Below are 24,327 nucleotides of genomic sequence, written 5' to 3'. Positions count from 1 at the left end.
GTGTGCAGTTGGGTGGACACTTCTTTTGGGTCCTGTGGATTCCTTGCCCCGTGGGGAGGGGCATGGCCAGAGCAGGGCCTCCCCATCCAGGTTTAAGGTGGGTACTGGCCATGAGCCAACCAGATAATGGGGAGAAGGTACTGGAAAGTTGTGGACTGGGGCAGGAACTGAGACACTTCCTATCTTTACAGTCTTGGACTCTGGACCTGAAGACCTCCATTTGTGAAAAATGATGGTTTTAAGTTAGAGGTAGAGATTTCTGGCCCAGAGTTGAGCTCAAACTAAGGTTTGAATTTTGAATTTTTGAGTTTGTGTAACTTTGGGCAAAACCCTTAATCTCCCTGAGGATCAGTTTCCTCATCTGTCAAATAGGATGTACCTCCTCCAGCTGGCTGTGAGGATTAAAATGACTTTGGTAAAGAGATGAGTTCAGGAAGTACCTGCATCCTAAACTCTGCTCTTACTTTTTTTCTTACTGCTGTTATGATCTCTGAGGTCATGCACAGCTTGGAATGACTGCTCCAGGATGCTCTTTGACACTCTGATGTTATTCCCAGGCTGAGAGCCGGCATCACTGGTAGTTAAAAGCATAAACTCTGGATTCTCCTGTGTCATTTTATATATGTGTGTGTGTGTATGTATATATATATATATATATATATATATATATTTTTTTTTTTTTTTTTTTTTTTTTGCTGTGCTAGGGGTTGAACCCAGGACCTTGTACTTGATAGGCAAACACTCTATGAACTGAGTTATATCCCCAGTCCCTCTCCTGTGTCATTTAATTGCTAACCCCCAGCAAGTCACTTAACTTCTCAGAGTCTCAGTTTCCTTCTTGGTTAGATAAGAGGACAGCAGCATCTATTCAGGGTGTTCTTAGGAATAAATGAGATAGTACATTGAAGCTCTTAAACAGGTCCTACCTGGCACAGAAATAAACTCACAAAACTCTATGTTTACCAGCAGTCTCACTTTACTCTCTTCCTGTCCTTGGCCACCTGTAAGTAGATGGTGTCCATGATGTTGTGGGTTGTGGTGGACCTGCTTCTGGAGCTACTGGCTGCGGCCACTACTCCACTCTGAAATGAGGGCCTCTGAGGAAGAAAAAACCTCAAATCCGATTTGTTCTCTTAAATTCAAGGTCTAATTGCTTTGGGAAGAAGCCCATGTTGGCTGAAATTATTCCTTGATTCATTCTTCTTTGCTCCTCTGGGGCAAAACTTAATCTCATTCAGACCTTTTGATTACACAGGGAAGAAGAATTTGCCAAGAAGAAAAAATAGCAGCTGAGGCCCTTAGAACTCAGTCAGGGAAACTGCCACGGGATCCGTGCTCCTTCTGGGCAGCTCTACTCCCTTCCCTTTCCTGCATTAGAAAATTAACATCAGACAAATCTGAGCCAATAATTGACAAATCTGGCTTCTCCCCAGGAGCTGACAGGCAGGAGACCTCATGGCACCGGAGAGTCTGGTAAATGCTGGGCCATCCAGGTTCTGGCACTTGCTGGTAAGGCTCGGTCTGTTCTGGCAGCAGCCTGGTGGAAAAGAACCAAGTTGGTGTGCGGATTCTTGCGTAACCTGCTGCCCTCTGCTTAAATGGAAACCCCAAGTTGAGCATCACGGCGTGGTTTCCGGTAGCAAAAACACAGGATCTGTTGATCCCTTCTACTTGGTCTGCTGCACTGACTCTTTCCTTCCTCCTGGTTATTTCTAAACACCTTAGGAAGCCATCTGCTTCTCCCCGGCAAGTCTTTCCCTTCCTAGTTCTGTTCTTGCCTCTGCTGCTTCCCTCTGCCGCGGCTCTGTTTCCTCGGCACTAAATTCCTCAAAGTTCCCAGGACTTTCTCTCTCGCCCAGGGTCCTGCTCTTTCATGCACTGACCCAACTCTTTATTTTTAATGGTGGTAAAATATGCATTGTATAAATTGGCCAGCTCAATCATTGTAAGTGCACGATTCAGGGGCATTAAACACCTTCGTGCCCCGGCGCAATCATCACGACCTTCCATCTCCGAAACTCTTTCCATCTCGCAAAACTCTAGATCCATTAAACAGTCGCCTCTCGTTCCCCTCTCCCCTAGCAATGACCCTTCATTCTACTTTCATCTCTATGACTGACTATTTTAGAAAGTTTGTCTATGTGGAATCCTGCAGCCTTGTCTTTTAGTGACTGGCTCACTGCATTTAGCCTAAAATTCTCAGGGTTAATCTACCTGGCACATGTCCGACTCATCTTTCAGGTGTCAGTAGGAATTTCCTCTCTCCAGGAAGCCTCCCTCCCGGCCTTTCTGGCTGTGGTCCCACAATGCTACATGCCCCTCCTGTCAGGGGCCAAACACTGAAGTGGTGGGGCCAGGAGACCCCTTGGTCCCTCGATGGAGGGCGAGCTCCTTCAGGAAACAGATTCCTTTGCATTTATGGCCGTATGTCCCGTTTTGTATCACAGTACAGTGCCTGGCACAGAGTAGTCTCAAGAAATATTGAAGATGGAATGGTAAATAAACGAACCCTGGTGGTATCCATGGGCAATTTCTAATCAAAAACTTGAGCCCTAATCTGAATGCTCTAGATGCATCAGGGGAACAAGGCATACTTAACGACGCTTTCCTGCAGCATGCTCTGTCTCCACCGCCTGGTGTCCACCTGTTCTGTTTTTGCTGGTCTGTTCTGCACTCTCTGGCTGGAGGTATTCCGGGCCCTTTTTCTCCAGGCACGTCCCCTTGGATCACCCATTTGCCTTTCTGGCACCATTTCTCTGGAGACGATTTCTAGTCTGCCTGTCCACATCTCACTTCACCCCACACAGCCTGGGAGACACCTACTCCCAGGCACCTCCATCCCTCCCTCCCCAGGCAGCATGTAAATCAGTAAGTTAACAGAAACATCCTCACTCAGACCTGAGTTTTGCAGGGAATCTCGGCTCGATTCCACAGTAATCTGCCAGTCGCCCATAGCTACCACGCGTTTGGGGCATGAGTAAGACACATCCTTTGTCTTAATGCTCACATAAAAAAGCTCTTCTCCAAGGCATGGTGGGGTAGCAGAAGGAGCAGTGGGACCTCTTCTTGCCTTGTCACCTGCTAGTGGTTTGAATTTGGGCAAATCATATGTCTTCCCTAAGATTCAGTTTCCTTATCTGTAATGTAGTGATAACAAATGGAACATCTCCAGGGATGATGTGAAAACTCAGCAAAGTAATTTTATAATTCTTTACCTAATGTCTGAGCTCTTCTCAGGTGGAAGATCCTCAGGAAAAAAAAAAATTTTTTTTTGACAGTGAATAAAGCATGTGCTATTGAAGAAGTTGGGGCCCCAGTAAGATAAGGTAGCTGAGGTCTCCTGTAATATGAACACCAATAAATGAACAATGGGGTCAGGGCCTTCCCCCTTCCAGTGGTTTCTCTCCTTGTCTCACAGTCAAGCAGCCCAGGGAAAGATTTATTTGATTTCTAGGGAATCCCTATTGCTCAAAGGATTGCAGCAGAAGGTGCTCTCCTAACTGACTTGATGGTTTAACAGATTCTCTGTCAATACTCTGCAAATGCCCACAGCCCTCTGAGCATTCATATTTGATAAACCCCTAGAGTAGCCTGGCTTCTGCCTCAAGAGTTGAGGGGTCGCGTTGCAGGCTCACCCAGAATTGACTGTTTATTTTCAAACCTGCTTTATGCCTATTGTACACCTTTTTTTGTGTGTGATTATAACTGTATGGAAACAAAATAAAAATCAATGAAATTAAAGTAAAAATAATTTAAAAATCTTTAGGAAGGCTAAAATGGACACTTTGCTTGAGGGATCCAATTGAGTTGAGAGATGAAATAACTGTTAAAGTTTGGGAAAATTATAAAAATCTGGATGAATACTGTACTCATATTGCTTTGTAAATATCCTTAAGCTGTTGCTCTACTTTAAAAAATCAGAAATTAGACAGACATGGTGGTACATGCCGGTAATCCCCGTAGCTTGGGAGGTTGAGGCAGGAGGATCACAAGTTTGAGGCCAGCCTCAGCAACTTAGTGAGGCTCTAAGCAAGTCCGTAAGACCAGGTCTTAAAATAAAAAATAGAAAAGGGCTGGGGATGTAGCTCAGTGGTAAAATACCTTTGGATTTAATCCTCCCCGCAACACACACACACAATCAGAAATTGAAAATAATATATAATGTATTATGGAAGACACACCATCAGAAGATGGGTGAACGAGTGTGTATCTTGATGTTGAAATTTGAATGTATATCTTAAAACTGAAATAAAATATTTATAGACTATGTCATTTTAAAAATGTTCCCATGCCTTATGAGATATCTATTTTTTAAGTCAACCCAACAACCACTGGTGTTGACTGAGTTGGATAAAGGGTTTCTGCCGTCCCCACCCAGGACCCTCTAAGGTGACCCACTCACACCTGTTTCTTCCATTGGTTGCCTTTCTCACTATGCATTCCACTCATTTATCACCAGTAGTCATGGATAGCCAAAACCAGTTCTGAGTTTAGAGCCGACTTTCTGTACAGCCCTTTAGGCTGCCTCTATGAACCCGAAAGAGTCACACAGCATCTTACTTTTGGTGGCCTCTGTGGAACAGGTTACTTTGGTTTGAAGCCTTTTCCCACCCCATGCCCTACAGCAGAGTAAGCCAGCTGAAGAAAGAGGCAGTTAAAATGCAAACAGGTCCCGTGAAGGTGGTTGAAGAAAGGTGCCCACTCTGTTGCTGACACTGTTCGCAGCACTGGAGAGATGCTCCTGATGTCTGACCTCAGATGTCGGTGGGCAGAGGAGGAGTCTCCTCTTTCCCGTCTCGTCCCCAACATATCATCCGGTTCACCATCTTTTATATTCCACATGCACCAGGAAGTTTAAATGACTTGCCCAAAGTCACATTGTTTTCAAAGATAAATCTGTGACTATAACCCATGCCCATGTCATTGTCTAGTAGGCCAACTATTTACCCCAACCAAACTTCAGATTCGTGGCTTTCAGACATTTTCTGGCATGATACACATGGCGTGATCGATGGTGTTTCTGTGTGAAATACCCTCTGATTCGGACGACATCCAAAGAATTTTCCTTGCTGACCTGCTGAGACGGAGCTTGCTAGTTGTGTACCCCCAATCCTTTTTGGCCCTTCCTTGCTTAGTCACAGAATTCATAGCTTCTGTGCAACCAGGTGTGGCCATTTGAGTCCTGGCTGACAAGATGTGAACAGGAGTGAGTAGAAGCTTCCGGAAAAGTTCCATAAAGGATTCTTATCCAGCTGAAAGGTGAACTCTTTGCCATGACCCACTCCATGTGCCCCTGTTTGCACTCCCAGAGCTGTTTGTACCATTAGGTGACTGTGAAAATGGAAGGGCAAAGACAGTGGGGCAGCCATATAGGGAAGGATCCTGGGCCCGTGACAACCATGGAGCCTCTGCACCCAGGAGCTGGAGAGGTGGAAGTGCTGCAGTCACTCCCATAGCCCCAGGTCTAGACCCACATCCTAGGACAACAGGAGCATCAGGTGACACTGAAGGTGATGCTTTGGGCCTCTTGGGACTGGACCCCCAGACAGTCAGTGTGGGGCCTGGGGAACAGGACACATCACAGAGCTGAAGGGAGAGGCATTCATTGGCCCTGCTTCTCTGTAGCACGTGCCACATGGTGACCTGGGGCACACATGGAGTCTTGGAAGTACTCTGGGGTTTCCTAACTGTGGGTGCTCCAGGGCCTGGAGCCCTCCCCAAGCTCTCAGGAAGGCAGAGAATGCACCTGACTCTTGGCGAGGAGACAGTGAGGCTTCCTACATCAAGCAGTGCTGCGGGCAGCAACGTCAGCCAGGTAAAGAACCGAGTGTGGCTCTTGACCATGTGCAATGGCCAGGCAAAACTGGGGGCTCCTTGGAGGGTCCTGAGTCAATGCAGGCAGGTCACTCAACCAATGAGACTGGAACTGTGATCTCAGTTATACTATACTCACAGACTGGGGCAGCTTGGGGACAGTGACATATGCAGAGGACAGGGAGGCCTAGGATGCCCCCAGTTGTGTTATTTAGGGAAGGCTGCTTCTTTGACCCCCGCGTGTTTCTTTCAGACTAACCTGCCATGGCCAAGTGCAGACCACCGGAGTATATCTTCTTTCATTTCAACTTCCAGGATGGAACCTTCTGGAGAGCGAAGGTTAGAGGGCCTTTCAGGCTGCAAGGAGAAGGGGGGGTGTGAGAATGGCAACACCAGGATGGCACTGGTCGAAGGGAGTAAGGACCACCCGTTGGTTACATGGGTTTTCTGTGTTAGGACAAAATTCAAGCTGACTGAGTCGGTTAGATAACAAGAGCATTTTTCCCTGAGCTTTTACTCGATTTTCCAACTACCAACTTGATGTGATATTTTCCAGGTGAATGCTTTTCTGCATTCAGTCAGCTTATTTTAGCTTTCAGCTGCGGGGGTGTTTGATCTGCTGGCATCCTGGAAGAATCACTACTGACATCCAGGGTCCAATCAACACATCCAGTTTTTGCGAGACAGGCATTCAGAGCAACGTACAATTTTGCGGGACTGGAATGAATCTTAAGAGGTTATCTAATCCTGCCCCTTGTTTTGTAGCTCAGCAGAAGTGATGGCTGCGGAGGAGGACATCACATGATTAATTAAGGTGAACTCGAGAGTGGAACTCAGGAACCCCGACTCATAAACAGTACTGAAACATTTTATTCTGTAATTTTACAATTTGGGGTCCCATCGACTAGCCCAGATATACTAAACAAAGGCTGAGGTTATTGTTTTCTCTGTGTTGTTCTTGGAAAAAATTTAAACTATTGCCTGAGGTGACCCAGTCAAACAGGGCAGAAGAATAAGCATAGAATCAACCTCTGGTTTCTTTATACAAGATCAAGGTCACTCCTGAAATTTTGCTCATCCTTGGAGAACAAGAGTCTTATGAACTTTAGTACTTTGCATTTGTTGAACCGCATACCCTTCTTCCCCACTCCTCCTCCTCCCTCTACCTCACCCCTCTCCTCTTCCTCCCACCTGGCTCTCATGAGTGCGCTCCTACCTGCATTTGAACTTGCAGCCTGATTTCCCCTAGGTCTGCCCTAGAGCATAAGAGTCAATCAAGGCTGTTGTCCCCATCTGCACATTTACCCTATCTGTTCTTTTCCTTCCTTTCTTCCCACCTCCCACTGAGCTTTTGTCTTCCAAATTGTAGGTCTATCACAATTAATGAAGGCATTTGTTTTCTCCATATCAAAAGCACACTGCAATGACTGTATTTCCAAATGAGCCAATAGTAGTCCAGGAGAGCCACCAGGGTGCTGCTTGATAACCTTGGGAACAGGGTCCAGGAGCTGCGGGAGACTCAGATGAGACCCAGCTTTTCCTGCTTGGTGCTTGCCTGGTTCCTTTATTTCCTATTTTGAACGTGTTTGGAGCTCAAAGTCAGAGCCAGTGCCTCGGTTATACTGTGTGATCAGTATTCTGCGAGGCTGCCAAGGAAAAACCCAAGACACGTGATTTTGCTGGCAGAGCAGGTGTCCTGCTTTGAGTTGTAGCATAGCTGGTGAGCAATAGCTCATGAAATGACCTTCTTTTCAATTTGTTAAAGGGCGAGCATTTCTTGGAAATCCATATATTTCACAGAGCTCTAAATCAAGGCTGCATCGACCAGGGCCCTCTCGGAATCTCTAGCTCTGACTTCGACTTTCATAGACTTGGGCATTAAGCTAATCATTTCTTCCTTCTGGTCATTAGGAACCTCTGCTTTTAAGTGCATCTCAGAACCATGAGCGTGTGCTGTGGGCAGAACGGGTAGAGTCTGTCCTTCTCAGATGGGACAGCTGGGTTGAGCATGGTGCTAAGCCTCCTGGTGTTCCAAGGCCAGGGACAGCAGCATTTTGTGGGTCGAAAGATGGAAAATGCTGGGAGACCAGGTCCTGCCTTCCCACAGATAGACTGACACATTCTTCTGGCCCTGTCAGTAACAAGCTTGGGGTGGAGGGAACACACTTATTCCTGCATTCCTGGGTCATGCCTTGACTCTCTCTGGCTGCAGTCTGTGTTTTGTGCTGATCCACCTGAAAGCTACAGAGGAAACCCAGGTGAGCTGGATGTGCCAGCACCGACCTCAGCACGAGTCTCCTCCATCCCTGGGTCCTGCTCCTGGCTTGCCACCGTGCACCCAGCAGGAGCATCTCCTTCCAGCCCTGAGTCAGCAGGTATACTCCCGGGATCTGTCAAAATCTCATAGGGGACTCTTGGATGACTCCAGGAAGCAGGAGTAAAAATATCCCAGGGGCTACTCTGCCCAAAGGTCCCTGAAAAATAGAGATAAACTTTAATATAATATGCATATGATGGCAGGTAACGTGTCTTCCAATCAGAGCAAAGCTTACTGCTAAAATGGTTAGGTCTTCTAATCCTGGAGAGGCCACCTTGATTAAGCAATTTTAGGCCTCTATAGTTTCATAAGAAAAAAATTCACGGCAACTGGTCTTGGAGGTTGAAGCTTGGGATGGCTTCTACCACGATGTATCATGTGGGTGCTGGGGATACTCAATAACACTAAGGACTTGCAGGATAAGTTCAAAATAGTTCCAGACCTGCTTCAAGAAACATAAGCTACAGGACAAGACAATGTACTAGGACAGGTCCACAGGCCCTCTGAGCAGTAGGTCAGGCTATTCTAGTTACTGTGGCCCGTGTGTGCCAGGCCACTGGCCACACACAAGTCCCCCCAGGGTTCTGAATTGTCCCTACCAAGACATGATCCTCATGAGACAGTTCCTTACCAAATTCGAGGCCTTCAGTCCCGCTGAGTTCGCTAAGTTCAAATGTCCTTGGTTTTACTAATTGTGAGCCTGAGCAGATTCATACACTTTGCCTCAGAGAATCAATGACTCAGTGGTGGCTATGCTGGTTCTAAACTGGGCTTGAGACGGAAGCCAGGTGGACATTCCCTACCTATGTAGGCCCCGTCCTTGCTCCACAGGCGCACAGTGCAGTCCAGCGAGGACGAGAGCAGAATGTTTTCTTCTTCTATCAGCTCCAAACTAATGAGGTAAGAGAGGGGAAGAGATTCAAGCCTGCTACTGCATGGAAGTCCCATTGGATCACAAGTCGGTACTCTTTTTTTTTTTTTTTTTATTTTATTTACTTATTTTTGCAGTGCTGGGGATTGAACCCAGGGCCTTGTGCTTGCAAGGCAAGCACTCTACCAACTGAGCTATATCCCCAGCCATCAGTACTCTTTTAAAGTGGAACATCTACTCAATTCTTCTGGGAACCATTCTTACCCTGCCTTCTACCTTACCACCCTCCCTCCAGTTCCCCAACTGCAGTCCCAAGATATCAAGTGAGATATACTAGAAATCCCCCTGTGGAGGATCAGTCTTGAGTGGAAGATCAAGAGGTTGAAAAGACCCATTTAGCAAGAGTTTGGGTCCCTCCTACTAACAAAAAAATCTCAGACCTACTAAGTTTATAAATTTGTACTAAAACACCAGGGCAATTCCAGGTAAACAATCATCCACTCATAAGAAAAATGATTCCGATCTCTTCCTTTAGTTCCGTGTGGACCTGTTTGTTTTCATCAGTAGCAGAAGAGCTTTTCTCTTCTGATGCGCTCTGAGGGCTTTTGAGAAGATTGATCTAATCAAAACTGGGGAAATATCTCCTCTCTTTTACAAATTCTTGAACTCTAAAAGGGGTGGCGGCACTCACCATGTCACTGTGCTAACATGAGCCCTCCAGAAGGTCACGTCTAGATGAGAAGAAAGAGCACAATCTGAGCGGGACCGGGAATTGGCACACACACCCTGAAGCTGCACAACTGCTTCTGCAGGTCAGGGTCGATCTGGATGTGCGCATGGCAGGCAGGGAGGCGTGGGCGTGGCACGTCATCCGCCTTGCTGCGTTGATTCCTTAGCGGTCACTGAGCACCTACTATGTGCTAGACCCTGTACCAGGCCCGAAGGATGTGGAATGGGACGCATGCAAGGTACGTATGCTGTGATTTTCTTCCATGTGCAGGGTTTGGTAAGTGTGCAGGAGTAGGCAAGTAGTAAAAAATGGTTTTTATGTATTTATTTTTTTGCAGTGGGAGGATCAGGCCCAGGACCTCATATATGATAGGAAAGCACTACCACTGACTCTAATCCCAACCCTACAAATGGTTTGTAAAATAGGTGACTGAAAGTCACACTGGGATCTGGGATGTCTCCCTAAATCTCAAATTGTGTTAAGGGCTTAGTCCTCACTTTGGTGTATTGAGAGGTGGTAAAGCCTTTAAGGAATGGGGCTTAGAGGAGGTTTGAAGTCTCTAGGGGCATGCCCCTAAAGGGACTTGTCTCTCTCTCTCTCATTTCCTCTTCCTGGTCATGAGGTGAAGGGCTTCGCTCTGCCATGTGCTCCTGCTATCATGTGCGCCACCGGCCCAAAGCAACAGGGCCAATGGGTCGAGAACTGAAAGCTCCAAAACTGTAAACCAGACAACCCTTTTGTCTTTATAAGTTGATTATCTTAAGTATTTGTTACAGTAATGAAAAGTTGACTAACATACCTCTAGTACTTGAAATAAAAACAATAACAAGGCAGATTATTTTTATCTATAAATTCTCATTTCTGCTAGTAGGGAACAAAGAGAAGTATGTGGTTATTTGTCTCTAAATAGGCTTTCAAGAAATATATTTCATGTAATTATAAGACTTTAAAATGAGATAGAGCTAAATATATTTATTTGGAAAGTTGTTCAAGAGATACAACTTTAAAAAATAAGTTCTAAAATTACAGATTGTGTATGTGTGTGTGCCGTTATATACGTGTATGGAAAGAAATGCAAACTCATTAACAGTCTTAACAGGGTATGAAAATGGAGGTTAGGGAGGTAGGGGAGGTCAGAAAAACAACTTCATTTTCCATTACTTCCTACCGTTTGATCTTTTTTATAAACATGAATACTTTTATAATTGCATGAAAGGGTTATAAATTTTTAAATATATTTTTATTACTAAAGCATTATGTATGCAGAAAAATTTCAAAAGACAGCTTTCCAAACAGAAGAAAATTAAAAATATCCCTAACTTCATCTACAAAGAAATAATGTCTGTTAAAACTTGGGTGTATGTCTTTCCAGTCTTTCAATCCTGCATATATATATCTTTTTGCTTTAACAAAGATAGAATTGTAATGTAATATTCCTTCATGATCTGATTTTTTTTTCATTTAACCATTTATCATGAATATTTTCCTATGAATACATTTTTATATACAGCATCATTATTTAATGACTATATATTCCAATGTACTATACCATCAGGTATTAGATGGATTTCTTTTATATTGTGTGTATAGGTTGTCTCTCTTCTATCTCTCTTTCTCATAAACATTGTGCTAATGCACAATCTTATAATTAAATCTCTGTGCACATTTATTATTTCTTTCAGCCAAATTTCTAGACGTAGAATTGCCACTTACAACTTTAGATACAGCCTATCAACTCGCCCTTCAGTTAGCATAAAGCAATTTTCCCTCTCTTTAAGACTACTTGCACCTCTTTTCTTGCACCTTTGCTAATTTTTCACTAATTTTTTTTTTCGTATATCTACTTTCAAGTTTAAGAGAACTCCCTCCCCACCCTGGTACAATTTAATTTTACCAGTTAGAATATCGCACTGAAATCAAATCCGTGTTCATTGCAGTGTTTAACATAAAGAATTACATAGCCTACTCTTGGGGGGCTGCAGCTCCGGTCCCTGAAGGCCGTACTCCTTGATGTCACAGACGTGCACAAAGCCTTGCTGGTCGGCCAGGTAGGCAAGGGCATCTCCCGCTGTCACGGCGATGCTGCTGACCTGGGCTTTCTCTCTGGACTGAGACACACATATACCCAATGGCACGTGAAAATCTGTACCCGACTGATGGTAAGAACGAGTTACTGTGCCTGTGTTCATTCTTGAGCAAATTAGAAATGCCAAGAAGACAGACAAAGCTAAGAGCTTGGAGAGAGGCAGAGCGACTCTGTTACATAGTCTAGCATCAAAAACCAAAAGGAAACCCACGCCCAAGCTGGGGAGTTATCCAATTGGCTGCCCAACTTACAGGAGTGAAGTTTGCAACAAGGCCAGCTCCACCGAACAGCCTCCAGAAGGTGACAGAACCTGGGAGGGAGGGAAGCCATAAGGAGGGATGGTTTGCTCTTTGCCCTGGGTTCCTCAGCACCCCGGAGAGGGGTGTCTCAGCCTGTGCTGAGAAGCTGTTGCAGCCACGGCAACCTCACAACAGGGGGATTGTGGACATCTTTTTTATTTGGTTGCTTTTGATCCATTAGAATTTTCAGCAGCTATTGGGGAACAGGGTTCTTCCTCTTTGTGGGTTTTCATTTCTATGGCTCGAAATCCTCTCTCTTCTGCACTAATCAGGGCAGCCTTCCTGACAGAGGAGGGATCCAGCTTCGGCTACAGAGGAAAGTATGGAAAATCTATGACATGGTGGTAATTTAATGTCTTTCAACTGGGGTGTGTGCGTGTGTGCATGCATGCACACACTTATGTAAGCACACCGTGAAACTTGCCTAGTCAGAGGGATGTGCCTGGGATTCTGCGTGGTCTATCAGTTACAGTCTTGCTGTGGTTTACCTGTGGGTATGTAGGTGTGAGGTTTTGTGAATGGGGACCTCAAGCATATCACATCCTCCTGGAAGTTCCCTAAGTCATAGATTATGGACTCCTCTTTTCTCCCGGGGTTGAGGAGTGCTCTGTGTTCCTGCTCATGTAAAGCAGGGGAGATGGATGCCTCTCAGAGAGAAGGGGAGAGAGAGAGAGAGAGAGAGAGAGAGAGGAGAGAGAGAGAGAGAGAGAGAGAGAGAGAGAGAGAGAGAGGGGGGGGGGAGAGGGAGAGAGGGAGAGAGAGAGAGAGAGAGAGAGAGAGAGAGAGAGGGGGGGGGGAGAGGGAGAGAGGGAGAGAGAGAGAGAGAGGGAGAGAGAGGGAGAGAGGGAGAGAGAGAGAGAGAGAGAGGGAGAGAGAGAGGCGTCTAGGCAGCCACAGGCACTTGGTGCCTATAAAGCCTGCTGGGGGACACTTGATTTAGAGGAAATAGGATTAGGGTTCTTGCTTCCCACATCTGCCTCCCTGGAAAGCAGAAATGGGGCCAGAGCGATTGGGGTGTCAGCTTGAGCTCTAAGGAGAGAAAAAAAGCTAATTGGAAGAAAAGCTATTTAGCAGAGGCTGCACGAGGTGAGTAGTGAAGCTTAGGGACTCTTCCTCACCCAACTCCAGCCTGGAATCGCCTTGTCTTGGAAATGGGGGCACTGCCCACCCTGGGGCTCTGACCGTACCTCCTGGCCCATTGGCGATGAGGGAAGCAGCCATTGAGTCCAACTTGGCTGCCCGAGTCTTCAGGAAGGCGAGGCGAGAGACGCTTGGGTCTGGGCCTGGGAGTGAAGGAGAGACTTTTAGGTGATTTTTGGGCCCCTTCCAGAGCTCATGGTTCACTCAGGGTTCTCTCTCTCTCTCTGTCACTCTCATGGTCTTAGCCCTGTCTCAGGTGGCTGCCCCAGCAGCATTTGGAAACCAAATGGAGCAATTTGGCCTTATTGGCTAAGCACCCGACCAACCTAGTTGATGGGCAAAGTTAGATCGGCAGACTAAAAGCTCTGGTGACCCAGGGAGCCTCAACATGGCCCCAGGAACCTGGGACTTCTGGAAAGAGATAGGGACTGGGAACTTGGCAGGGGGAGACGGAGGACCTGAAACATCAGAGAAACCTACACAGGTGGGTGTTGGGGGGCTTGACCTGGGACTCTGCAGACACCTCCCAAAAGATGCCCCTCTCCAGGAGCCCCTGGCTTGGAATGATTCTGATTAACCTTACTGCATCTTCTACATTAACCACAGACTTCGACAGATACTGTGATGGAATATCATTCCCATTGTCAGAAGAGGGGATGGAAATTTGGACAAGTTAAAAGATTGGCTCAGGATCATAAGATGCTCATTCCTTCATTTTTCATCTATATCTAAGCATGTCTTAGGGTTAAGGCATCATGCTGGGTGGGGTGGAAAGAAGGGGAAGCAGAGATCAGAACAAAACCACCAAGAACTATCCCCCAAAAATGAACATACCTCCATGGGCACATGCAGCAGGGCAGACGATCAGAGGAGGCATCTCTGAAGGACCTGCATTTGATCTGGACTCTTGAAAGATGGACCACACACTGGGTGGAGAAGGCACTCCAGGAACCAGGTGTCAAACCTCGATCTCCACAACACAGCTAAATCCTGAGTAACTTAACTCAGCTCCATCTGCCCAGGCTGCACTCCCCTGCTACGCTTCAGGCACCATCCATACAGAACCCACATGTATCCTTTTTCTTCCCACCCCCGCTCCCGGTCCTGGGGATTTAACCTAGGAGTGCTTTACCACTGAGCTATGTGCCCAGCCCTTTTTTATTTTTCTACTTTGAGACAGGGTCTTGTTAAGTTGCTGAGGCTGGCCTTGAACTTGTGATCCTCCTGTCTCAGACTCCCAAATTGCTGGGATTATAGTCGAGGGCCACCACACCTGGCTCCTTTTACATCTTATAGAACTCAAATACCTACTGTTGAATAGAAATCCTACAAACCTACTTAGATCCAAATCTCTAAGAGCTGCAGAGAACACTGTTACCTGGATATAGAGAGCCTGGGGCAAGAGCTCTCCTCTCTGAGGGGGCCCGAGAGGTACTGCCTTTACTGGAGGGGAAATGGATGGTCACATCCATTGTTATACACTGTTTTGTCTCGGCAACATTCACATGTTGAAATCCTAATCCTCAACCTAATAGTATTAGAAGAGGGAACCTTTGGGAGGTAGTGAGGTCACGAAGGGGGAGCCCTCAAACATGGGTCTAGTGCTTTATAAAAGGGACCTCAGAGAGTTCCCTGGTTCTCTTTCCTCATGTGGGGACACAAGAAATCAGCAGTCTGTACCTTGGAAGAGAGCCCTCCCCAGAACCCAGAACCCAGAACCCAACCTTCCTGGCACCCTGATCTTGGATTTCCAGGTTCCAGAACTGTCAGAAATAAATTTTGGTTACTTAAAAGCCATTGAGTTTATGGTGTTCTGTTGTAGCAGCCTGAACAGACAAGGGCAGTAATTACATAAGTGGTGGGATCGGTGCTGGAGTTAAACACCAGAAGCTGTGCTTCCACGCCCCACCTCTGTGACTCAGGTTGTTAATTACTCAACAAAACTTGTTTTGGCCTGACTGTGAACTTGGCCCTGGGGTGTGGCTCTGGGAAGCACAGGGGACACAGCAGACTCAGGCCTGCCCTCCGGGGGATGCTGATCTCAATCTGGGCCCCATTCTACGAGGCAGACACCGAGCTAGGCACTTCCTCAGCTTTCATGATCACGAGCCCAGGCAGGCGCTATACGTTGGTCTTACGGGACAGTCCACCACTGAGAAAGAACCATAATGTGCCAAAGTGGCTCAGCTCCTCAGGGAGCAGATGAGATTCAAACCCAGATCTTTACCTCCAAAGCCCGTGCCCTTGACAATGCACTTCCTGGTGGGCCTCCGGGGGCTGAGTCCTCTCAGAGGGAGGAGGGAGGATTGCCTACATAGAGGATGGTGTGGCTCCTGCCAGGTTCCAGGGTTCTAGTCCTTCCCTGACACTGGGAAGACCTTGCCGGTGATTTGGGCTAAGCATTGTGTCACCCTCAGTTACTGGGCTCCTGGGGTTTTGAACTTGGGGACTAAGGTGGAAAGAAGTGGAAGAGGGAAGGCAGAGCAGACCTAGTCCCTTCACGCCCACACACTCTCTGCTGCAGGGCACAGGGGATGGGTGGGAGTGTGTTGGCTGCCACCTACCCGGCCAGGGTCTGGGGGAGAATTTCATTCCCTACGCCTCAGCTGTCTTCCTCTGTGACAGGCAATGACCTACTCCACAGGGTTTTAAAGTGAACCAAACGAGGCTCTATGTGAACAGCCCTCCATACCCTTGCTGTGAAGGCTGAGCAGAGTTATGACCCCAAAGTGCCTAGAAGTGTCACTCAACAGTGGCAGCTGTTACAACTATTGTTACTTAACTCTCTAGCCTCAGTTTCCTCATCTATGAAAATGGGTGCAGTAGTATCTCTCTCTCAGGGTCAAGGTGAGCACTGAATGGGAGAAACATTTGAAAGCATGTAGGAAAATGACTGACATGTGGAGGCAGCTAACAAGTATCTTTACATTGTTCTCCTAGATCAAAAAGCCTTCTTCTTGGAGTGAATGCACAGATTTCCTGCATTTTTGCCTGGCTGATGTCTTTGGATCTTTCTCTTTCACACTTAAATTCTTTCTATTTGATGTGGGGGAAGAAGTTACAATCCCCATTATGAGGAAGAATGAAGCTAAAATGTTGGAAAGTTGGCAGAAGAATATGTTTTCAGCTCATCCAGCTTTGCCTGTCTCCTCTTTCCTGAGGATTCAGAAGAATCCTCTGGATGGTTTTCCAAATCAGATGGCAATCTCTTCACCAGTCCCATGTGAGAAAGACCACTTTTGTTTTGGATTGACTTCGAGATGAGCCAGGGCTGCTCTTTCTTGGAAGGGTGTGGACTTCCACATAGTCTCATCTCATTTTTATAATTTTCATAATGGGAGCTATTGGTGGCATTGGCTGGCTTTGCATTTTGGGGGCAAAAGAAAGATTTCTTGAAACCACCAAACAGTCACATAACTTTGAGTAATAAATGCTACTGGAAATGGGACTTTATCTTCCAACTGCTGGCTGAAAAGTCAACATAGCATTTTTGGCCAATGACTTTATTTTCATTTTAATGACAATGAAAATAAACCTTTGGAAAGAAATATCACCACTTTCCCCACAAAGATTTTGAAAACTTAGACATGCTCAGAAAGAGCTTCATAGGAGAACCTTCTGAGGGCATGTGTACTTGAAGATAAATCTACAGGTTGGAATCTCTTTTTAGTCTCTTGGTTTCCAGTGGCTTCAATTTCTGACCCTTGTTCTCTAGGGGACTCTCAAGCAGCACTGAGACAGACCGGATGGCAGGCCTACTATTTTACCTGTTGGCCACACACATCATTTCTGAATTTAGGCCTTGAGGGCAGCACCAGGCCTCACATCTGCCTCCCCTTTATCTCCACAGCATTAGACCCAAGGGAGCAGCTCAAAGATATTTTCTGATTGAAGGACTCATTAGAACTTTTGTTTTCTTTTCTGGCTAGTGTATTATCAAATGCCCAAAGCAAAGGGATCATGATCGGGGCCTCATGGTTTTCTAAGGAATTGGTATTTGGGCCTCAGGAAATGCAGGAACTTTCTTAGTTCACACAGAAATGTCCAACTCCCTGCATCTCTTCTAATGGGGCTCCATGGTAGATGAATGTCTTGGAGACAGCTGTTTTGGAAGGATGGGCCTAAACTCTGGAGGTAGGACGGAGCAAAGGAAGGAAGCCCACTTGACTGTGGGTTCCAGCCAATTTCCAGTCCTGCATATCCAGCAATGACATTGGTAGATACCTGAACCCTGAATTTGTTTCCCATGTGTATTTATTAAATGGTTCAGGACGTGGAGGGACAGGAATGTGATTACCAGCCCCAAACCCCAATACTTAGCAGGGTGCCTGGCCCATGGCAGGTGCTCATCAATAGCTCATCAATATTTTTTGAATGAATAAGTAAATGAATGGAAAAAAACTCATGATCATATTAGGGAGAGAGAGCTAGAAGACTAGAAGAGAGAGAGAGAGAGAGAGAGAGAGAGAGAGAGAGAGAGAGAGATTTGAAGAACTGGAAAAATGGAACCAGGACAGAACAATTAGGGGGAGTGGAGTGGAAGGGTAGGAAAATTTTGCAACACCATGTGCAAGCAGTAAGGACAGATCCAAGTAGGGGTGGAGTGGGTCATGGGTCACTAGAAAGGACTGAAGATGGGGACAGCATAGAAGCTTGAAGACTTTCTGTTGGAGGAGGCATCAAGGGGGTGAAGTCTTGGGCTGGGGGAGCAGGCTGGCCAGCTGGGCAGGAGAGCCTGGCGAGTGGCAACAGAAAATAGAGGAAGAACATTAAGAGCTGGATCAACAAAGCTTACGGGATTCAGTGTGGGTTGACATCTTTCAAGTTGACAGTGGATGAGTAAAGGACTCTGGAGGTTGTGGGCTGGCTATGGGATGGGTTTCAATGGGCAGGTGCCTAGGAATGTGAGCTGAACTCATCCGACCCCTTAGCTTCAGCTTTGGGAATCTTCATCTAACCAGGCAAACCTAAATTGAGGCCATTCCCTTCTAAGCGTAAAGTGGTCCAGAAATGAGACTCTTTCAGTCTGCCAGGTCAAGTGTGGCAGGAACCTGTGCAGAGTGGCGGCAAATCCTGGCCTTCACCTACCTTCTCTGTGGTTCAGGCCATCTGAGGGGCTGGGAGTGTTCAGCTTGCAGTACACATGGCCTGAGATGACATTCCAAACGATAATCTCTCCATCATAACTGGAAGTGGCCAGAAGGAAAGGTGGACATTGAGCTACACAGAGGATGTCCTCCTTGTGCCCATGGTTCTGAGAAAGAGAGAGCGAGTGACAGAGGTAAAATATCAAAAGCCAACCATCCACAGCTAACTTTCCTTCAATAGTCCTGAGATGGGATGCAGGGGGTTCTTCTTTCTGTGGTTGCCCATACCCAGGGTTCACCTGGAACCTTCATCTCTTTGGGTAGGAATCCATCTCGAGGTCAGCCAGCGAGGCGCTGCATCTCTTAGGTCAGTTTTATCATTTCCCAGGACCTTACCTTTCCCAGGACAGTTCTACTTCTGGCAGCTTTCTTCCCTCACCATCCTGCCGGCAAGCTGATTATTGACAAGGTACCCTCACTGGGGCTGAACTGTTGATGGCAATGGGACAACCTGAGCCCTGGTCTAGGTGGTTTGGTTTCCCATTAGCCAGAGGTCTGCATTTGTTATGGTTTGGATGTGAGGTGTCCCCCAAAAGCTCATGTGTGAGACAATGTAAATAAGTTCAGAGAAGAAATGATTTGGTTGTGAGATCCTTACCCTAATCAGCGACTTAATCCCCCAGTGGGATTAACTGAGTGGTAACTGGGGAAGGGAAGGCATTGGGGGCCTGGCTTTGAGGTATCTATTTGTATCTGGCAAGTGGAGACCTTTCTGTCTGCTTCCGTCTGCCACACTCTTCCTCCATGATGTTCAGCCTCAACTTGAGCCCCAGAGAATGGAGTCATCTGTGTATGGATTGAGGCATCTAAAACCATGAGTCCCTAGATAAACGTTTTCTCCTCTACAATTGTTCTGGTCAGGTCCTTTTGTCACAGTAGTGAAATAGGTGACAAAAACAACATTCTGGATTTGGGTCTACTGTTTACTGTGTCCTTACGGGGCTCCCATGTAACTCCCACTGTGGCGTACATATTCTGTTAGAAATTGAATCGTCTGCTCCCTTCAAAAGGAGGAGCCTTGGATGTGCATCCTTAAGAAAGATAAGAACCCAAAATAGATCTTTGAAGGTCAGCGCTACAGAGTTCAGAGTCGCTGGCCACCAGCATTTCCCCCCTCTCCTTGTGGGGCAGTTACTATGTGAAGGGATTGGCTCCTCTTGGTCCCATAAGATATTCTTTCACCTTGCCCTCATGTACTTGCCACAGAGTGTCCCTTGAGGATCTGCGTGTGATCACCTAAGATGCCCCTTCTGCTTGAATACAACTGAGAAGGTGGCATTGCAAAATGTTAGAAAAGGGGAGGCCGACGGCTATCTCCTTCCCATAATCTTCTGCTGCTAGATCCCTGCTCCCTTCCCACTCCTCCCCAGTTTGGGACCACTTCGGCCTGGGCTCCTCTTTCTATGGCCCCCTGCCTGCAGAATAAATTTTATGTAGCTGTTATGGACTGGATGTTTGTGTGCCTCCCAAATTCATATGTTGAAGTCTTAATCCCCAAAGCAATGGTGTTTGGAGATGGGACCTTCAGGAGGTGATTAGGATTAGATAGGGTCATCAGGATGGAGTCCTCATGATGGGTTTAGTGTCCATGTAAGAACAGGAAGAGGCACGCAGCTCGCCTTCTCTGCCATGAGAGGACAGAGAGAAGGGAACTGTCTACCAGTCAGGAAGAGAGCTCTTAGTAAGACCCAAACCTGCTGCACCCTCCAAGTGGACCCTCAGCCTCCAGAACTCTGAGAAACAGATTTCTGTTGTTTAAGCCACCCTGTCTTGACATTTTGTTGGGGCAGTCCAAGCGTGCCAAGATAATACTTCGGAATCATTTTCAAGCTCTAATTTAGTTCTTCAGTCCCATTTTCCTCCTGTACCAGATGCACCAGCCCCACAGACTCTCCATGATCCTTTCAAGCAACACACTTCTATGCTTCTGGGCTTTGCTTGCGTTTCCCCTTGCCCCTTGTTGAGATTGCCCTTCCCTACCTTGCCCTTCTGGAAAAATCCTAGTAGTCTTTCAATATCCCATATGATATTAGAGTGAAATCTTCTGCGTTCCCCCCAATATTTTATACACTAATATATTCTTGGTTACATCACATATTAATACCTCCTTGCCAGTCTGTGAGGTGGTTGAGGCCAGAAATCATATTTTTATTCACATTTGTATCTTCCGTGCCTGTCCACTAGGGCAGCACTATGCTGGGGTTCAACAGAAACGTGACAATGAATGCAAGACTGAATGAATGTATTTCCCTACTTGCACATGACTTTTGCTCTTGCAGTGGTTGTGGCTTCCCTGGGGCATTATGTGCACAACTTTGTTCCGTAACTCTATTTTCACTAAACTTAGGAGCCATGAAGGCAGGAACTGGGCTTGGTTTTGCTCATCACTGTATCTTCAGTAAACAGCACACGCTTGGCCCACAGGGGGCACTTAACAGATGCTGGTTGAATGAAAACATATTTACAGAGCAACTATGGCAGGCCAGGTACGGGGCTAGGTCCCGGAAAGACTGCAGTGAAAAGGCAGATGAGGTCTCTCTTCTTGGAGTTTGTATTCTAGTGCCTCGTACTTTTGGAATATTTACAGGGGACGTAGGTAGTGGGGCAGTGGCAGATATGTGGATACAGTGGCCTTGTTTTCTTGATACTTGTCTTACTGGCTTGGCATAAAGACAATTTTGAGGGAGGCCATTTGCTCCCGGGAAGATGTAGAAAGTTGGAGCACTCTGAGTCCCAATGAGATGCACAAGCTGTTCCTTGCTCTGAGCCTTACAAGTCACAGGGGAGCAGGAAAGGCGCCTCCTGGGCTCTCTGGCTGTCCAAGGACTGCACGGTGAATGCAGAGAGTTTGGCCCACCAAGCACAGGCAGGAAGTGAGTGGGTGCTTCTTTGAGGAGAATGAAGCCCACCCATCCTGAGCTGCCCTTCCTGCACTTCAGGGCTCCCGGCAGGGTTCCTGGAGAGCTGCATGCACTTCGCCCTCCGGTCTCACACCCCAGCATAAACACAGGGTCCTCACCCTTCCTGGAGAGGACATGGCTGTCTGGACCTCGTGCTCCTGGCTCTACCTGGATGCCAACCATGAATCCTGCCATAGCAGATGCTTTTGGGATGCTGTGACCACCCAAGGCTGGGTGACGCAGGCTGGAAGATGCGGAGAGAGCCCTCCCCGTCCCCGAAAGAAGGAGACCCATGTCATGTGCCACAGTGGACCAGGGCTTACCAGGTCATCCTGCCAGTGTGGCTGTGGCTTCCAGAAGTGATGAAAGTCACATGGTGCATCCTGTATCCAAAGCCGAAGAGGACACATTGTACAAGCAATAAAATGAGCTGCCAACACACTCACAATTTCAGAGAGAAGGTGTTGGCACATTTCATAACCCTACCCCTCACCCCACCAGTGATGCAGATTCTTGAAATGTCAAAGCAAATTTCCCCAGTGCCAGTGGGAATAAAAAGCAATCCACTTCTGACGTTTGGGTGATTGAATTTCAGCAAATCATATGTCAAGTGACAAGCTTGCCGCAGATGGGCTGCCTAGCTTCGCCTTCATAATAAGACCCAGAGCCGTTGCACACGCTAAAACCAGAGCCCTCAGCCCAGGAACCTGTAATACCAAAGGACAAATTCAATGCCAAGACTTCACAGGTAGTCATCTCTCAAATCATTCTGAGTAGGCCAGGCTTAGACTGTGAAATCCAGTGTGCTTTGAAGTGAATAAAGAATTCAGAATGTTTAAAGACATTCAGAAGTCTGTGAACTATCCAGCGTAGCAAGCAGGGCAAATATAATGCCACAGGTAGATTGAAACTTTGCTTTAGTCAGCACTTCCAACTCCCCCTGTCTGTGAACCCCTCCCCCACCTCTAAGCCATAAAAAAGGAATTGTCGCTCTGTAGACCTGCCTGTCGATGGCATTGCATTTCCTCTTTCCATTTGTTGAAAGATGGAACATAAAGACACGAAAGGAGGAAGACATAAAGCTGGGCAATGGACAGACTGGTTAATTTTCATTCAGGAGAGCAGGCATATAACTGCGAGACCCTGCAGACTGGGAGGAGTTACCCTCACAGCGGGCAGGAGGGGTGAGGAAGCTGGACAAGGTGTGCAGTCAAGGTGCAGAACCACAGGTGTTCAAGCAGCTTGGATTCCCAGGATACCCTGTGCAGCCCCCTCAGATTTTCTAGCTAACACTTGTGCCCATGGAAGAAGCAACAGGAGAAAAACTGGGAAACAAACAAGGTAAAAATATTTTTAGGGGAAAGAATATGGAAAAAGGAATAAAGAGAGGAAACCCTCTGTCTGTACCACAACTTGACTTGTGAAAGAAGGCAGAGGCTCCAAAATCTATTAAAAAAAAAAAAAGGAGAGGGAGAGAAAGAGCATGTGCACATGAGAGGGGGAGTGGGGAGAAAGAGACAGAGAGAGAGAGAGAGAGAGAGAGAGAGAGAGAGAAATCTGAAGGAAGACTTTGAAATATCATCTTTTTGTATGTTTCACTTACAAAATACATGTTTATTCTTCTGTCCCATCCAACAGCTATGATACACCTAGGACGATAACAGAATTTTACATTTCAATACTTAAGTTTTCCATCTGTTAAATGTTTGATGTGGAATTAACACAGTGGTTTAATTCGATCCATGTGATAAATGAAGAGAGCAAGAATATAAGCTTTTTAAGCTCAAATGATCTCTGTTTGCTGGGAACATTCTACATTTAGAAGACCCCAACAACTCCACCAGAAAACTTTTAGAATTCCTCAGTGAATTCAGCAAAGTAGCAGGATATAAAGTGAACCCCCATAAATCATGTTCCTATACTCCAATAATCAACAGAAAGAGAAATTAGGGAAATTATCTCATTCACAATAACCTTGAAGAAATAAAATACTTTGAAATCAATCTATAAAAGAGAGGTGAAGGACCTCTAACAATGAAAACTATGGAACACTTAAAAAAGAAATTGAGGAAGAACTTAGAAGATGGAAAGACCTCCCATGTTCTTGGATAGGCAAAATTAATATTGTCAAAATGACCATACAGCTAAAAGCACTATACAGATTCAACGTGATGCCCATCAGAATTCCAATGACATTCTTCATAGAATTAGAAAAAGCAGTCATGAAATTAATTTGGAAAAATAAGATACCCAGACTAGCTAAAGCAATCCTTAGTGAGAATAGTGAAGCAGTAGGCATCACGATACAAGACCTTAAATTATACTACAGAGCTATAGTAACAAAAAATAGCATGGTACTGGCACCAAAACATGCATGAAGACCAACGGAACAGAACAGAAGACATAGAGACAAACACACATAAATACAGTTAACTTGTCGGGGTGCTGGCCAGACCCTAGCTTTAGGTGTGGTCTTTTCCAAGATGGCGCCTGGCAAGTTGCCACTGTGGTTGAGTACTGAACGCCCTTGTCTGTCATCATGTCTGTCATCATTTGAGGAAGGGTCTGGGATTGGCTGAGAACCCTTGCCTGACCATTGTGTGATTCTTTATACAAGTCTTTTGCCCGTATGTGTTCATGCTCTCCCCACATACGCTTTGTATGCTGATTGGTTGTTAAATGGTATAAATGTAAGTGTAACCTCCTGAAAAAGAGGAAGAAGCAGCAGACAGAAGAAGCGCGCAATAAACATCTGAAGAGAACCAGGTATCGTGTCGTGTCTCTCTGCGGGCAGGGAACGCGATAGGTGGTGCTGAAACCCGGGAAGCAGCAAATAAAAAAGGTAACTAAAAGGTAAGCAAAATAGTTATTTTCATATTAAGGCCCTGAGTCTGTCATAGGTATTTCATTTAGGACCTTGAGTCAGTCATTGGTAGCCGGCAGGAAAGGGTGAGAGTGCCCAGTTCATAAATTTGTTTGTGTAGTGTTTTTGTGTGTTGTGTAGTGTTTTTTGTGTACATTTG

At 46.3% G+C, this 24,327-nt stretch overlaps 1 protein-coding gene across 1 annotated transcript in view; it reads right to left on the bottom strand.

Moving 5' to 3' along the window:
• Positions 1-894: 894 nt before the first annotated feature.
• The window catches only part of LOC124985537 (WD repeat-containing protein on Y chromosome-like), a 51,661-nt gene continuing 28,228 nt past the window's right edge, over positions 895-24,327 (bottom strand). Inside the window, exons 9-19 of the mRNA XM_047554278.1 lie at positions 22,908-22,953; positions 21,628-21,687; positions 18,346-18,511; positions 13,305-13,400; positions 12,070-12,128; positions 11,699-11,840; positions 9,694-9,733; positions 8,935-9,023; positions 8,098-8,288; positions 6,074-6,171; positions 895-1,537 (exon numbers count right to left, since the gene is read on the bottom strand). Coding sequence (XP_047410234.1) covers positions 1,306-1,537; positions 6,074-6,171; positions 8,098-8,288; positions 8,935-9,023; positions 9,694-9,733; positions 11,699-11,840; positions 12,070-12,128; positions 13,305-13,400; positions 18,346-18,511; positions 21,628-21,687; positions 22,908-22,953 — 1,219 coding nt within the window. The 3' untranslated portion in view covers positions 895-1,305. The remainder of the gene's footprint in view (positions 1,538-6,073; positions 6,172-8,097; positions 8,289-8,934; positions 9,024-9,693; positions 9,734-11,698; positions 11,841-12,069; positions 12,129-13,304; positions 13,401-18,345; positions 18,512-21,627; positions 21,688-22,907; positions 22,954-24,327) is intronic.

This window comes from Sciurus carolinensis, chromosome 5 (genome assembly GCF_902686445.1).
Source record: "Sciurus carolinensis chromosome 5, mSciCar1.2, whole genome shotgun sequence".
In the NCBI taxonomy this organism is placed as follows: Eukaryota; Metazoa; Chordata; class Mammalia; order Rodentia; family Sciuridae; genus Sciurus; species Sciurus carolinensis.
This window is presented reverse-complemented; position numbering and strand designations above follow the sequence as displayed.